General features: G+C 48.2%; 2 protein-coding genes across 2 annotated transcripts; both read right to left on the bottom strand.

The window, feature by feature from the left end:
* Positions 1 to 410: 410 nt before the first annotated feature.
* LOC109371030 (proline-rich protein 9-like) lies at positions 411 to 1,242 on the bottom strand. Its single transcript, XM_031556929.1, has one exon. It carries the CDS (start codon positions 1,240 to 1,242, stop codon positions 664 to 666), a length of 579 nt encoding a protein of 192 aa, XP_031412789.1. The 3' UTR covers positions 411 to 663.
* A 4,866-nt stretch (positions 1,243 to 6,108) lies between these two features.
* Positions 6,109 to 11,118, bottom strand: LOC104914420 (keratin-associated protein 10-4-like). The gene has a single exon (XM_031556928.1). The coding sequence runs from the start codon at positions 8,041 to 8,043 to the stop codon at positions 6,481 to 6,483; it is 1,563 nt and encodes a 520-aa protein (XP_031412788.1). The 5' UTR covers positions 8,044 to 11,118; the 3' UTR covers positions 6,109 to 6,480.
* Between the last annotated feature and the right edge of the window lie 4,166 nt (positions 11,119 to 15,284).

Consider the following 15,284-nt stretch of genomic DNA (forward strand, 5'->3'; position numbering starts at 1 on the left):
ACGAAGACCAAAAATACCATTATTTTGAGGTAGAATAAAACTGTGACATCTGTCAGAGCGGTATTCATGGGGTGATGTTTTGTTTATGTTATTGGCTTTGTTCAACATTAGGATGCAAGCTCGGTTTGCAGCATTGTAGGCACAAATCCTCCATGACCTTACCAGCTTTTTAAGAGGAAAACTAAAGGAATGTGTTCTTTGGTCTGAAGACATGGGAATTTGGGGACTAAAGAAAGACAAAATGACACATTGATGCCATCGATGGTCAATTTTTATTGCTGCATGTAGACATTGAAAGGGAAGAGGACAAACATTGAAGACTTGAAGAGAGCTGAAGAATAGAAGGGGAGCCACCTTCACCAACTGCTCACAGTACAGCCATTGCAGAATATCTCCCCAAGATAATAGAAGATTAGCCAACTGCAGTTACCAAGAAAAAAGTGCTGAGATTGCAGATGTAGCACAGGAAGAAGAGATACAAGAAGAAAAATGCAGAGAAATATTTTCCAAGTCAAAGAAAGCATGGGTTAACAGAGAGAGGTTTTGATACATTGAAGGTAGGTCTGTCATCTGTATTTCATTCCCTGGGTTCTCACGAGCCAGCAGATATTGCAATACACCAAAGCATTGGGGGTGCCCGCAAGGCCCATGCAATGAAGGCAATTAGCATGGACGAGTGCAGACGGTGCCGCACGGCTCCAGGCACACGGTCTCGCATGTATCTACACACTTCTTGGTGCACACCTCCACACATGGTGCTGGGCAGGGCTCCACACACTTGGTGCTGCACTGGGTGCTGCACTGCTCCACACATGGAACGGGGCACTGCGTGGAGCACTGGGTGGCACAGGGCTTGATGCAGGCATCAATGCACGTAGGGGGACAGACATCCACACACTGAGTGGTGCACTGGGTGCTGCAAGGCTCCACACACTGGGTGACACACTGGGTGCTGCACTGGGTGCTGCAAGGCTCCACACACTGGGTGACACACTGGGTGCTGCAGGGCTCCACGCACTGGGTGACGCACTGGGTGCTGCACTGGGTGCTGCAGGGCTCCACACACTGGGTGCTGCAGCACGTGGTGGACTCAGAAGCACATGGGTTCTGGCAGACCTCCACGCATTGTGTTGGGCACGGCTTTACGCAGATGTTGCTGCAGGGCTCCACACGCTGGCTGCATTTCTGCAGGCAGATGGGAGGCGGCAGGCAGGGCTGCTTGCACTGCTCATAGTAAGACATCCTGCTGGATACTGGAAAGCAAAGACAAGGCAAACAAATCATGACTCTTTTCTCCCCAAGCCACTGTTCACAACTGAAGCCCTTCAAAGAGGCATAGCGGTTAGTTGGTGGACTGAGAAGTCAATCAGGGAAAATTTCATGCTTGAATGATTTTTGGATCTGGATACATACAGCTAACACTTTCTCAGGAACCTAAAGGCATCACTGCCAGGAAAACCACAATTATGAACTCAGAACTGCTGCACACAGTTTAGATTTGTAAAAACCATAACGTAACAACAGCCCATTTCCTTATTCTCTTAATTATATCAGCAGACATTCCACAGCACATCTTTTGCTGGTCACTTCTTCAGCTCCTCAAACAGACCACAGAGCACAATCCCACCTGTGTAGACATCGAGCTGCTAATCCCAGAGGAGAAAGCCCAAAGACCACCTGTTCAGATACTCTGTACTGTGTATCATAGTACAGCATTGGAGTTGTATAAGTTTTAATGGGCTTCTCCTTCATGAGGAATGTGTTAGCCCAGAGGTTGCAGCTCCTGTTTCTGGTTCAATTCCCCACACTGAACTCTCCCAGTCGCCTCCTGCAGCTCAGCCCTCAGGTGTCCTTCAGCTTCCTTCTTCATGGTAATGCTTCTTCCCACCCATCTCCTTTGAAGTCTCGAGTCTTACTCTGCAGTATCCAGTAATTTTTGTAATTTTCTGACTTAATGAGGTTTAAAAAAAAAGGTTAATGAAGATAGAACATGAATGAGGATAACAGACAGACGGTTGCTAAAGATGTGACAGGACATTTGCAAGCTACCTAAGGAAGAGCAATCTCTAAGAGTCAAACATCCTCTTCCCATTCCAAGGTGGATCCTGGAATAGGAGCACGTGAAGCAAAGCTTTCCTGTGGCAGTTAATATATCCTTTTGACCAGAACAACCAAGAAGCACAGTCATCAAATTATCCCCTGATAAATACAAGAAAGACTTACCGTTCACCAACACAAGTGAGTGAGGGAGTAGACAAATGAACTGATGCGGGCATCAAAATGCAAACCTTTTTATATGGCGTGAGTGGCGTCACCTCCGGAAACAAGGGAGCCCAGGGGTATGGAGACCTGACCACTAACAACCTGCATAGGCTCCACCTGCACATGCTTTACATATTTGTCTACAGCCTAATTTTTGATGGAAACCTTTTTCCAGGTAGAACGTGATCCTGAGCAAATCCTGCTTCTACCTTATGTCACGCAGATCCCAATGGGAATGAGACAGTAATTGGAAAAAAATCATGTAAGTACTAGATGAATTGCTTTTCCAACAAGATTCAGTACGCCTGGATGTATTCATCTCATTTTTTCCATAAATACCTGAACAATACCTTTGTTGTTTGTTTTTTTTTCAGTAAAGTAAGAACAGACAGATACTATTAGGGTACGTGGGCAATTGATCAGATTTACTGTGAGAAACATTGCATCCTACTTCTCATAGTAAGAAAGATCATTTCCTACAGTATTCCACCAATGCTCCCAGAATATATTGAGATTTCTGCTTCCACCTGCCACTTTTTGGTCCCCAAATGTTCTTCACCCATTCCTACCCACTGTTCCCCTATTAGCAACATTCATACTTGGCAATGCCAATGGGGACACAACTCCAATGGGACCTCTTCAAGATATTGAGGTAATAAATAGAAAAGGGGTACACATTCTAAGGACTATTTTTCATTGTCTGAGCAGTGTAAAGCACTTCATTTTAAACACAATTTAGGCCCAGGGCTCCATGTAAGCTATTGAAGCCCTCACCTAGCCATGATACACCACTCAGATACACAGCAAAGAAAATGCTCATTTCTCCAAAATGTTCCACTCATGGAGATGGAATGTCATCACTAAGTTATGTGTAGGCAGCCAACTGCATCACTAACAAAAAAGCTGAATGGGCAGAAAAAAAGCCAACAACCCATTCAGCATCTATGCATGATGCATCCTGTTTATACTAGACGCAAGGATTATGCTGGAGAATCATTCACCAGTACCAATTCCTTTCTGGTGTTTACATGGGGAACCTGAGTTCCTGTCCTGAGCCTGTGTGAGCAGATTTGCATTTCTCCAGACATCCTCCCAGCAGCACCTCATGGTTCATACATTCTTTCCACTTCTCTCTTCCTTTACAGCAGGAACGTGGTGCATCACATGCCTTTTTTCTCCCTAGGCTTGAACTACAGCTTTTGTAAGAGATAGGAATCACAGAATCATGAAATCATAGAATCATAGAATCATAGAATGGCCTGGGTTGAAAAGGACCATAATGATCATCTACTTTCAACCCTCCTGCTATGTGCAGGGTTGCCAAGGAAGGGAACGTATAAGGTGTGGTTTGCTCATGTTAGACATCTGTTTCAGTGTGAGGAAAAAGACCCATCAAGTAGACCCCGCAGACTGTAAAACATACAAGAGCAACTACCTGAGATTCAGGTGCTCAGTATCTTGGTGGAAGAACATCTCCCCATCTCCTCTTCCTGGCACTAACCATCCTCCATGATGTTCAAAAAGCAGGCATCCTCCAGCACCTCAAGGCCCCTTCACAGCAGCTGCCACCATCACTTATCTCACTGAGAAGATTCTCTAGGACTGGTTTGTTCCATTCTCCACACTTACCAAGGGCTCCAGGCTCAATTCTGAAGCCAATGGTAAGGGCTGCTCCTACCTCTCCCTTTTTGTACTGTGTTATTCTATACCCTATTGTTATATTTGATTAGCAAGAAATTGTAATGAGTTCTGGGAGAAATAGATATTTTAGGAGATATAAACTGATCCACATTTGTAATACGTGGGAACACCAAAGTGCTGGATTATTATTTTAAATTAGCACTTATTTGTGGATCTCTATTACATTTATGAGCCATTTGGCTGTTTGACTGTTCCCATTAAGTTCAGTGAGTCAGCACTCCGCAGCAATGACCGTTGGTGGCCATTTTGTCTGCGCTACTTTGAGCTATTCAGTGAGAAAGAATTATTTCAGAGGCTCCTGAAGACTTCAGAGATCGGACACCTGTGAATTTCTTAGCATCCTCTGCTTTGCTCAAGAGCCTCCTAAGTAAGACTTCCTCTGTTGCATCCAGCACTGTTGGCATCAGGGATTTCATACACAACTGGAAGAAGCTTTGTGTCTGTGCAGCATCCCATTCAGCACACCACCCATATTTTGGTGTACAAAGCATTTCGATAGAAAATAAGGATTTTCCCTTTGTTCTTAGCACAGCGAAGACTTCCCTGCGTGCTCTCCTGTGATTACATCTTTCAGTCTGGGGCTTCATTACACCCGACTTTCCCCTCCCATCATTACCTACCAGCAGAAAGGCACTCAGCACCAGGGAGGTTTCCTATGGCCATCACTGGAGTTTGGAAATCCTCACATAGCTGAGATGCCAACAGACTGAGTACAACGCAATTAGCATCACATGAAACAAGTGGCTTGTCTAGTCCATGCCCCAGGGACTGTTTGATCAAGTAATGAGATTGTTACTTCTGGGCCAAGAGGAACCCCAGTCCAGCACTATCCGCCTCTTTTCCTGTTTACTCAGGAAGGTGAATGCTCCGTGAAGAATGATAAGTGAGCAGCTGAATGCCATTAAGGCTGAAAAAGAGGAACTAGCTTTTGCCTTCTGACTATTGCAAATACTTGCTTTGATTTTCCAGCACTCAAGAACGCAAATCTGACTTTTCTTTCCTGAATAAATCTGTGTCTCAATCCCTGAGGAGTACATTTCAGAGCTCAGAGTGCATTAGCTGTCCCAGCAAACACTGAAGGCTGTTAACAACTGTTATAATAGTCTCAGAGCCATAGACTTCCAACTATCCAGCATTCCATCAAATTTGGGAGCAGGACCAAAGGTAATCCCTGCTTGTATAGTGAGTTTTGGAGGAGCCTTGGAGCCATGCCAGATCTCCACAGAGGGGTAATTAGCCAGCCCTGATTAGCTTAGTGCCTCTGTGGTGTAGCAATGGGACTCAGGCAGCACCTGAGCACTAGGTGAGGACCCTGAGTACTGCCTACAAGCAGCAGAGCTTGCAGGAAGAATGGGACTAGGAGAGATGAGAAGGCAGCGTGATTTGCATGTGGGCAGCATGATCTGCACGATGCCAGACCTCCCATAGAGTGCAATGCCATGTCCCTGGGTAGGACTGAGCTCATCCCACTACTGGTCCAGCTAACCCAGACATGTTAATTGCAGGTTAGTCATCAGTCTCAAGCCCTGGTGCACCTTTAAGAGCAAAGCAGTGGGTGTCTACAGACAGAGGTGCACCCACGTTGCTGCTCAGTGGATGGGTGGCTGCCTCCCTCCCTTCTGCAGCTGCTGAGCTCCCTGCAGCATCTGCACCTAGAGAACTGAAGAGCAGTGTCCTTGGCACAAGCAATGATGGGGCTTTGAGTTCTTGGGCAGGTTGCTTATTCTCAGACTTTGCAAACAGATTTGGTGTTAAAGAGGAACCCCTTGGATCCTTGTCAATCAATGTTCATGAAGGGCAACAGGGTCATAAGGCACAGGCTCTTAGTCCTGCTCGTCTTCCCCCTCGTTAGTGGCTCATTTGCCCATTGCTCTGAAGGGAACATTTAGCTGCTCCACTTCAGCATGTTTCCTCAAGACACACAGCATCCCCTTTCCCAGCCAGCATCTGGGGAGGTCTAGATGAGTGCTGGGTCTCTGGGTGCTGCCTTACACCTTGTCATACCTTCCAACAAGAGCTGCCACTGCAGAGATCACTCTTTTAGGTAGAAATTAAGAGAAGGTGTGAGAATGGGGGAGTGCAAAAGAGAAGGAGAGCTTGTAGACAGCTGGTGCCAAGATCAAATGTTTTTATTGCTTCATTTAAGAAAAGGAGATGATGGCGAGGAAGGACAAATTCCTCCAACCACATCACTGCAGAAAAGAACGACAGAATCTCTCACCCAGGCAAATAATCCTGGGGGCACAAAATCAACTGGTTACATGTTACAAGGAAAGGCATTACTCTTCAGATAAATCTATTATATATGATGCAGAATGCAAGGAAAACCATGTGAGGATCTGCCCTCCCTTGGACGGACAGGGCATGAGGAGAGCCAAGAGGTGAGGAAAACATCAGAGGGCTCAGGAGGTCTGCAAACCATTTTCATTCCGTAGCTGCTGGGGCTGCACAGAGCAGGGACACAGCAGAGGGGTCCCCTGTCAGCTCCCATTGTGGGACCACCCCTTAAGGAGCTGTTCACTTGCGGCAGCAGATGTCAGCACAGCTGATGGAGTAGTGCCGGCCACAGATGCTGGCACACAGTGGGGTGGGCCTCGCAAAGCAGGGGGGGACACAGGGAACCACACACGCGGAGGTGCATTGGTTTGCATCCTGGCAGCAGGGATCTACGCAGGTGGTGGTGTACTGGGTTGCATCCTGGCAACAGAGATCTTCACACCTGGTCGTGCACTGGGTCACGTCCTGGCAGCATGGGTCCACACACGTGGTAGTGCATTTGGTCACCTCCTTGCAGCAGGGATCCACGCATGTGGTGGTGCACTTAGTGGCATCCTGACAGCAGGGATCTACGCATGTAGTGGCACACTTTGTCACCTCAGTGCAGCAGGTTTCCACACAAATGGGGGTGCACCTGGTCACCTCCTTGCAGCTGGGATCCACACACCTGTTTTTGCAGCCGGTCACCTCCCTACAGCACGGATCCACACACTTGGTCACTCTGCCACAGCAGGGATCTACGCATCTGGTGGTGCACTTACTCACTTCCTCACAGCAGGGATTCTTGCATCTTGCACACTTGGTCACTCTGCCACAGCACGGATCCACACACTTTGTGGTGCACCTGGTCACAACTCCACTGCACGGATCCACACACCTGCTGGTGCACTTGCTCACTTCCTCACAACACGGTTCCACGCACTTAGTGCTGCATCGGGTCACTGCTCCACAGCAGGGGTCCACACATCTGGTGGTGCACTTGGTAACTCTGCCATAGCATGGGTCCACACATGCAGTAGCACATCTGGTCCCAGGTCTACAGCAGGGATCCACACACTTGGTGGTGCACTTGGTCACTTCCTCACAACAGGGAGCTGCACATCTGGTAGTACATCTGGTCACCTCCTTGCAGCAGGGGTCTACACATCTGGTAGTAGTACACTTGGTCACTTCCTTGCAACAGGGATCTACACATCTGGTGGTGCACTTGGTGACATCCTGGCAGCAGGGATCCACACATCTGGTGGTGCACTTGGTGACATCCTGACAGCAGGGATCCACACATCTGGTGGTGCACTTGGTAACATCCTGGCAGCAGGGGTCCACGCATCTTGTAGTGCACTGGGTTCCATCCTGGCAGCAGGGATCCACACATCTGGTGGTGCACTTGGTGACATCCTGGCAGCAGGAATCCACGCATGTGGTGGTGCACTGGGTTCCATCCTGACAGCAGGGATCCACACACCTGGTGGTGCACTTGGTGACATCCTGACAGCAGGGATCCACGCATGTAGTGGTGCACTGGGTTCCATCCTGGCAGCAGGGATCCACGTGTGTGGTGATCCCAAGGCAGCAGGGATCCAAGGCAATCTGCCTCACATCACAGCTACCAAGTTTCAGGTAGGTGGTGGTGCCCTGAGGAACCCTGGCATAGTAACATGGCTCTGCACATGTGTTCAGGCGTGAGACGCTGCAGACAGGGCTGCAAGGATCCACGCTTCTTCTGACGGGCAAATTCCTCACCAGGACGACATGAGGTGGGAGGCAGGGCTGTCTGCGCTGGCAGTCGGTTTGGAAAAGCATGGCTGAGGGAGGAGGAAAGTCTGAAAGAGGGAGAGAAATACCCTGTGTGGAAAACAGAGGCACTCATCTTTCACAAGGCTGTTTTATGCAGTGAGGTACCCTATACTTTTTCCCTTGGAATACTGAGCAACGTGTTGGGAAAGCGCACTGAAATCACAGCAGGGCACTAACTCCACGTGGAAGCATCTCAGGTACAGCTGCAGTTGCTCACTGCACGTACATCTCAAACTGCTTCTCAGAACAGGAGTGAAAAACGGTGTTAAGCAAACTTTGCCAGATTCTATTGCATGGGCAGAAGGCACAACAGCCTCCACCTGCCCACAGAAGTCCTCAGCTCCTCTCATCCAGACTCCCTTCCAGGCATGGCTTACCCCGCAGCCTGTGAGGCTCCACTTCTTATCTTCCCTCCCACTATTGTGTCTTTGAAGTCCTTGTCTTGCCTTTTGATCCCTCTCAAACCCAATAATTTCCTGGTTAAAACAGGGCAGTACTGTGCCTGGGAAAGGGGAAGGTTGGTCCACTCTCAGCTGCCCTGAGATACACCCCAACGGAGAAAACACAGCAATTGCAAAACACACAGCAAATAGAAGCTGGAAGAAGGTGAAATGGATATTTACCCTTAGCTTAGCTGCTTGATAAGTGCCGCATACGAATCTTACTAAGCAGAAGCACTTGTAAGTCTTCTAACTTGCTTCTGCGGGTACCATTCAAAAACCCAATCTCCCCAGCCTTTACACTACATCCCAGCAAGCCAAGAGAGACTTACCCAATTCACCACCAGGAACAAGCAAACGAAACCAAAATGGCTTGGGAAACACTACAATATGAACCCTTTTATACAATTTCAATGTCTGTGTCTCCGGAAGTGAGACACCTCAGGGGTATGGAAATACAATTTTTTAATAATCCAGACCTGCTCCACCTCCAATCCTAAAATTACTTGCTTACATTATAATTTTTAATGAAACCTAGCCACTGAGGTGGTACATGCGACACTATGACAGCTGCCTGCAAGGCTGAATTCCTGATCCACGTATTATGTACGGGAGTTAGGGAACAAACCATTGGTGATACAGCCTGGAAACAATCCCCTTTGGGATTAACTCATATTCGGATAAATATTACTTTGGTATGTGTTCTAGCACCTTCCACCATGACACCCATACAGGCCAGGGCTACAGGTAGGATAGCACTATCCTGTGCAAGCATCCATGCTCTTGCTTCTTTCGTGTGCTCTTCAACCAAAGGCAGCATTCCAGCCAGACTTGAACACGTAGCATTTTGGCAGTAAGGCAGCCAGGGAAGACTTTACACTGTGCAAAGGCTTTTAATGTCACTTAGGCTCCTCGTAGAACACCTCCTGCCGCAGCCCATCCCTCTGCAGTGACGCTGTAGGGTGATGACCCACCTCCTGCCTTTGGTGCCCTGACCACAGTAGTGCCCATTTGGGGTTTATTGTGCCCATATCTATGGTGCAGAGGCCAAACCAAGACCAAGATACACCCTTCATAAAGGATAGCACACTGTGTGGCACTGCAGCAACGCAATGTGGCAGTTGTTTTGCCTGCCACAGTTGAAGTGAAGGAAATATGTTCTCCTTGGAAATCCCCTGGTTATAAACGAGAATGGAGAGTCAACGAATGAAGTGCTTCCAAGAGATCAAAGACTGAGAATTTCTTCTGTGCTGGCTCCGAATTGGCCTTAAGTCACTTGTGACACAGACATGGAACCAGTATTACTTGCAGTCAGAGACATGGCCATATATCATCTGGAGACAAAGGAGTGCTCTTGTGTTTGCGCTCTGCCCTCCCTTTAAGTGTGTGCTCACACTGCTGAGCATGGTGATGCCCCATGTAGTGGCTTTTGGTTACTGAAATTGAAATCAAATCAGGATGCATGACCACTTGGGTTGTCAGTGTTCTGCCGACCACAGTGGTTTGAACTGGCATAATTGAATTGACTTGGGTAAACCAATGGGCTGAATGGGGACGGTGGTGGTCAATGCTCCTGCCAACCTTCTGCTCTCTAGGGGTGCACCTACACGAGGGTAAAGGCAATGTCTATGTGGTGGAACAGTGCTTTGTCATTCAAGTTGGAGCTCCGGGAGAAGATGCAAAATATCACGAGACCGGTGATGATACAAGAGTTTCCATGAGCATGTCAGGAGCATACAGCCGGTAGCACCGCATCCAAACAGGACACGGGCAGGGACAGAAGCAGGTCAATTGTGGCTAAAAAGCAAAGAATCCCCCATATCCCACATCCCATCCAGCACTTAGTGGCCAACGATGATGTGTTGGGCTGGAGGAAAAACTGAGCTGTGACTGACCGGCTATTTGCCAGCGAGCCAAGAATCCATTCATTTCCCAAATTCTTCCCTGACGTCAGCCCCACTGGAAGGCCACATGAATTCACAAGCCATCTTGGATCACTCGAGGTTATGCTGCAGCCACGGAAATAGCCGGTTTCCATTAAAAATAATTAGTCAAATAATCCATCAGAGGGCAGAGGCGGAGCAGGGCCGTGCTAGGAAGGGCTGCTTGTCTGTGTGCCTGGGGCACCTGTCTCCAGAGGCCAGGCTCCTGTGTGCACACAGCAGATCCCAGGCTGAGGCTGTTGGGTCTGCTCGCCATCTCCATGCGTTGATATTTAGCTGGGTGAGTATCCTTAGGCTTTAACATCTAGGGTGTAAGGCTTCCCCTGAGATAGATGACTGCTGCTACCATCTGCATGATGAGGAATTGCTTGTTAGTTCTTCCATCTTACTGGTGATAAGAGTAATCATTTTCTCCCTTTGCATTTTGCTGTAATTCCCACGGATGCTCTGTGAAATGCTTCCCGGTATCCCAGCACTGGATTTAGAGGCAGAAGCCACATAGCTGTCGTGGAAGGGCAAAAAGAGCACAGCATCGCACACGGCAGCAGCTGAGGTCCCAGGTAAGAGCACTGAGCTCCATGCCAGCGACTCCTGGCTCCATCTTGTTGAGCTTCTTGCTGCCTTCAGCAGTGAGAAAGGTGGGATGGAGAGGGCTGCATGAGTTGGGTGTTCTGCAAGGGTGTTACAGGGTGAGGAGAAAGCACCTGGAAAAGAGAGGGAAAAAAGAAGCACAAAGCTCTGCTAGGAGTGTTAATTAAATCCATCCTTATCTGCACAAGGAAGGGCTGCTGGAGTGAAATTATTTGGCTGAACACTGACTTTAAATATAGAACTTGAGTTTGGGTGTCTGTGCAGAAATACAGCATAACCAAGCTTCTTTTGGTAAGGAATGCCTGTAGACTTTGAAATAGCAAACATCTGATTTCCCCTCTACTGAGCTTTCCCTCATACCTGAATTACAACACAATCAGCACAAACCTTCCTGGGGAGCCTAGAAATAAGGAAAACAACCGTTTGGAAGCATTGGGTTAGTGGACATTGAGTTGTTCTTATTTCCTCCAGGAAGGAAGATGTTGGAGCCATGTGAGCAGTCCTGCCTGCCACCTCCTGCCTGTGTGGGGACAGCTGTGCCCACTGACCTCTGCACATCATGCAGTGTCACTGCACAACCTGACACCTGCTCTGTGCAGAATGCATGTCCCTGTCCCGAGCAGATTCTTGGGGTGGATATGTGCCAAGCTGTGCCCTCCTGCCCTGATGTCTGTGGCCCTACCTGCCTGCCTCCCACTGTCCCTGCACCTGAGGACATCTGCGACCCCTGCACATCCCAGTGTGTCACCACCTGTGTGTGCCCAGCAGAGGACCCCTGTGACTTGCAGCAATGCCAGCCAGAGACCGACATCTTGCTGCAGTCCTCCACCTCTCCATCAGCTCCCTGTGCCCCTGAGAAAGTGGGGACATGCGTGGAAGCTTTCCCCCACCGGCACACCGTGTCACCCTGCACTCCTGTGACAAATGAGATCTATGTGGAAACCATCCCCGTGAAGCACCCAGTCTTGTCCGTGAAGATTTGCACCCCTGAGGCAGCAGGGATGGGTGTGGAGACCTGTCCAAGCCAGCATGGGGTCACACCAGTGGAGCTTTGCATCCTCAATACAACTGGGACCTGCATGGAAACACCTCCCCTGCAGCACCCAAAACCACTCTGCACCATTGAGGTGCTCAAAGCCTGCACGGAGACCCCCCCCACCATCTGCATTAAGGATCCCAGCTGCCCCCAGGCTGCCATCGCTTCCCATCCCGAGCAGTGCCCACTTCCATGCGTGGATCCCTGCACGGCTCAAACCTCGGTGTGCACAGAGCCCTGCAGCTCTGCAGCCACCCAGGGCCCCAGCAATACTTTCAGGCCACGGGCACCGTTCCGCCTCAACACCTGCACTGCTGCCATCGTGGAGCGCTGCCTGGCCCGCTGTCAGAGCTGGCTACGTGGTACCAAGTGAGGAAAGGGCTCTTTGCATCAGCTCCCCTGGTGAGTTCCTGCTTTCTCATCCATATCAACAGGCGAGAAAACAGCCTCGCGTTAAATAAAAATTTTTCAATCATCTGTTAATTACACTCCTTATTCTTCATTGCCTCATATGGGCTGCAATAATCATGGCAAAAGTGCAATGCATGTATTAATTGCGTTCGCCAAGCCCCGTTTCATCACCTTCAGCCTTTCTGCTTCCCACATATAAATAACTGCTTTCATAATCTGCCTTAAATTCAGTTAGGATTCTGCCTTTGGGTTTTCTATCTTCTTTTTCTAATGGTCTCTTAGATTGAAATTGTTATGAGAATATTGAGGAAAGTAGCTCAGAGGTGCGATTTTAACAGCAGCAGAAAGGTCTTTTAAGGAGATATAAAATGACAGAAGGCACCCAGGGTGAGGAAAGAGCAAAGGCTGAACAGAAAATGTGCAGTGAACAGCAGTGGAAGAATAATGCTGAGAAATTGAAGTTCTACCACACAATGTCCGGTGAAGTCTGGGGTAAACGCTGTATAATTAAAAGTTTTCTGCTCATAACAGCATTCCCCAGCAGTGGAGTTCTCTCTCTAAATATCCACAGCAGCTTTATGCCGAGGGTGGGTAAAGGAGTCATAGAAATACCATGGGGAGAAGGATAAACCAATGGCTCCTGCAGCCTGGGCATTGCTGCCTGGAAATGGCATGGAACTGCTGCAGGCATCTAGACAGCTGCCAATGAAAGCCATTTTTATTGGATTATGGTTGGGTCTTTAATGTCTTCTGTTAGCAAGGGTTGTTCTGCTTCCGTGTGTGCATCCAATAAAGCATCCCTACATGTTAGTGCCCTGCATGCGTTTGCAAAGTGTAAGTGAGCCCTTATATTGGAGCAAGAATTAAAGCTTAGTGGGTGGAGGGAATAAATTCTCATCAATCTGAATCTGTTGTCCATTTGCTTTTTTTTTTCCCCTCTCGGTAAATAAATCAACAGATTTCATTCTGCCACTCCACCAGATTCTTGTGCCTGGAACTATATATACCCATTGTGTTGCAATGTGACTCTTTTACAAGTTAGATTAGATCTGCAGTATTATATTTAGAGACAGTATAAATCAAACATTAGTGGAGATAGCCTATAGTAACATAAAAATAACTGAGGCAGAGGATTACTGTTTACTATAATCCCAAACACGCTCTTGCAAAGTCAGACAGGCTCAGTTTATTGCCACAAGACCCTCTTTTGACACCCTATTACTAAGCTGTCCTTCACAAACTGCTGTGCTCTCCCACATCGTCTCAAATAATAACTTCCTTACACACTTACATCACCCTGGCTGTGCTTCTCCTATCCCCATATTTAGCAATGCCAGCACAGTGCTCCATCCCAGCACATCTGGTGCTCAGACAGCCATTCATGGTGCTCAGGGTTTGTTGGCATCATCCTGGCTGCTTCTGAGCACATAAAGACAACAAAGCAGAGCCTGAGTCTGTTTCCTCCAGGAAGCTGCAGTTTCCTTCCCAAAGCTCCATGGGATGCTCACCAAGACCCAGATAAAGGCTCCTCTGGCTCTTCAAAGGACACCGCATCCCACAGTTATTGAAGGTTTCTTGTGTTTTATATGACAATTTAACCTCAAGAAACTTAGTTTTTTGCTTTTTTAGTTTCAGTGGACATTTCATGGAATCATAAAGGTTGGAAAAGATCACCAAAATCATCCAGTCCAACAATTTCTTCACTCAAACAAACTGGGGCACCACCACCTTCCCCCAGCACCCCATTCCTTTGGCAGTTGCCATGTTCTCCTCTCATCTGTCATTATTCCTGCCTTGTGACAGCTCATCAACATCAGGGTGGAGTATAATTGGTACAGCTGGAGGAGAAGCATGAGGTGTGATTGTGGCATTCCTAACATATCAGCTCGTCATCTGCCCCTTGCCTACAGAAAGGAAGGGAAAGACAAAATGCCACCTTCTGGAGAGCAGATATCCTTAATTCCCCAAATGAACCTCAAGCACTGCCTCAATGGGGGCAATAAGTAGGAGCCAGGCTAGGACACATCCTCCTTGTACACAGTGCTCACATCAGTGCATCCAGGACACACTTCACAATATATACTTAACAAGAAGCCTTCAGACATTTCCAGGTTGGCTCTGGGTAAAAATACTATTTTTTCCCTCTTGTTTTCAGGATCCAGTTCAGCATTCATCCAGTTCATATTCAGTGTCAGGCAGCTTTGGCCCATGGGCTATGGCCGGCTCCATCTCCAGCACAGCACAGCTCTAAATTTAGGGAGAGAAGCTCCTGGAACATCCAGACCCAGCACCATCTCCATGCAAACATACACTACTCTGTACACAGCAGCCCACAGGCAGAACTGGTAGAGCCTGGTTTCCTCCTCTCCAACATCCAACAACCCCACAAAGGGAGAACAGGTCATTTCCTTCTGCTGCGGCAGCATTATCCACGCTTCTACTCTTTTGTCATAAGATTTGTAGAAATTTAGCATTTGTTTTAACCATATCACTGAGCCAAATTTGGTTGCAAATAATAGGTTAGGATATAACAACCGGGAGCATCAAAAAACTGTGCTGCTTAGGAAAGCCAGACTGAAGGAAGATCAGTGCAATGTTAAAAGGAACGTCAGTGGTTTCCCCAGCTGGAGGTATAGGAGAGCAGTAAGCTGGGGCTGCGTTGCTGCAGCACTGCCAGGCTAAGAGGCAGCTCCTCACTCTGTGCTGCCACCACCCCAGCTCTGCTCCCACCTCTCATGGAGTTCCACCAGGTCACATTTCCCAACACATCCCTATTGCTCCATCCCATCCCACAGCCGCCTCCCAGCCTTTCCCCATCACGTCCTC

The sequence above is a fragment of the Meleagris gallopavo genome, chromosome 27, assembly GCF_000146605.3.
Source record: "Meleagris gallopavo isolate NT-WF06-2002-E0010 breed Aviagen turkey brand Nicholas breeding stock chromosome 27, Turkey_5.1, whole genome shotgun sequence".
In the NCBI taxonomy this organism is placed as follows: domain Eukaryota; kingdom Metazoa; phylum Chordata; class Aves; order Galliformes; family Phasianidae; genus Meleagris; species Meleagris gallopavo.

Bases quoted from the DNA above. Each gene is read 5' to 3' on its own strand.
- LOC109371030 (XM_031556929.1), bottom strand. From the start codon at position 1,242: ATGTCTTACTATGAGCAGTGCAAGCAGCCCTGCCTGCCGCCTCCCATC.
- LOC104914420 (XM_031556928.1), bottom strand. From the start codon at position 8,043: ATGCTTTTCCAAACCGACTGCCAGCGCAGACAGCCCTGCCTCCCACCT.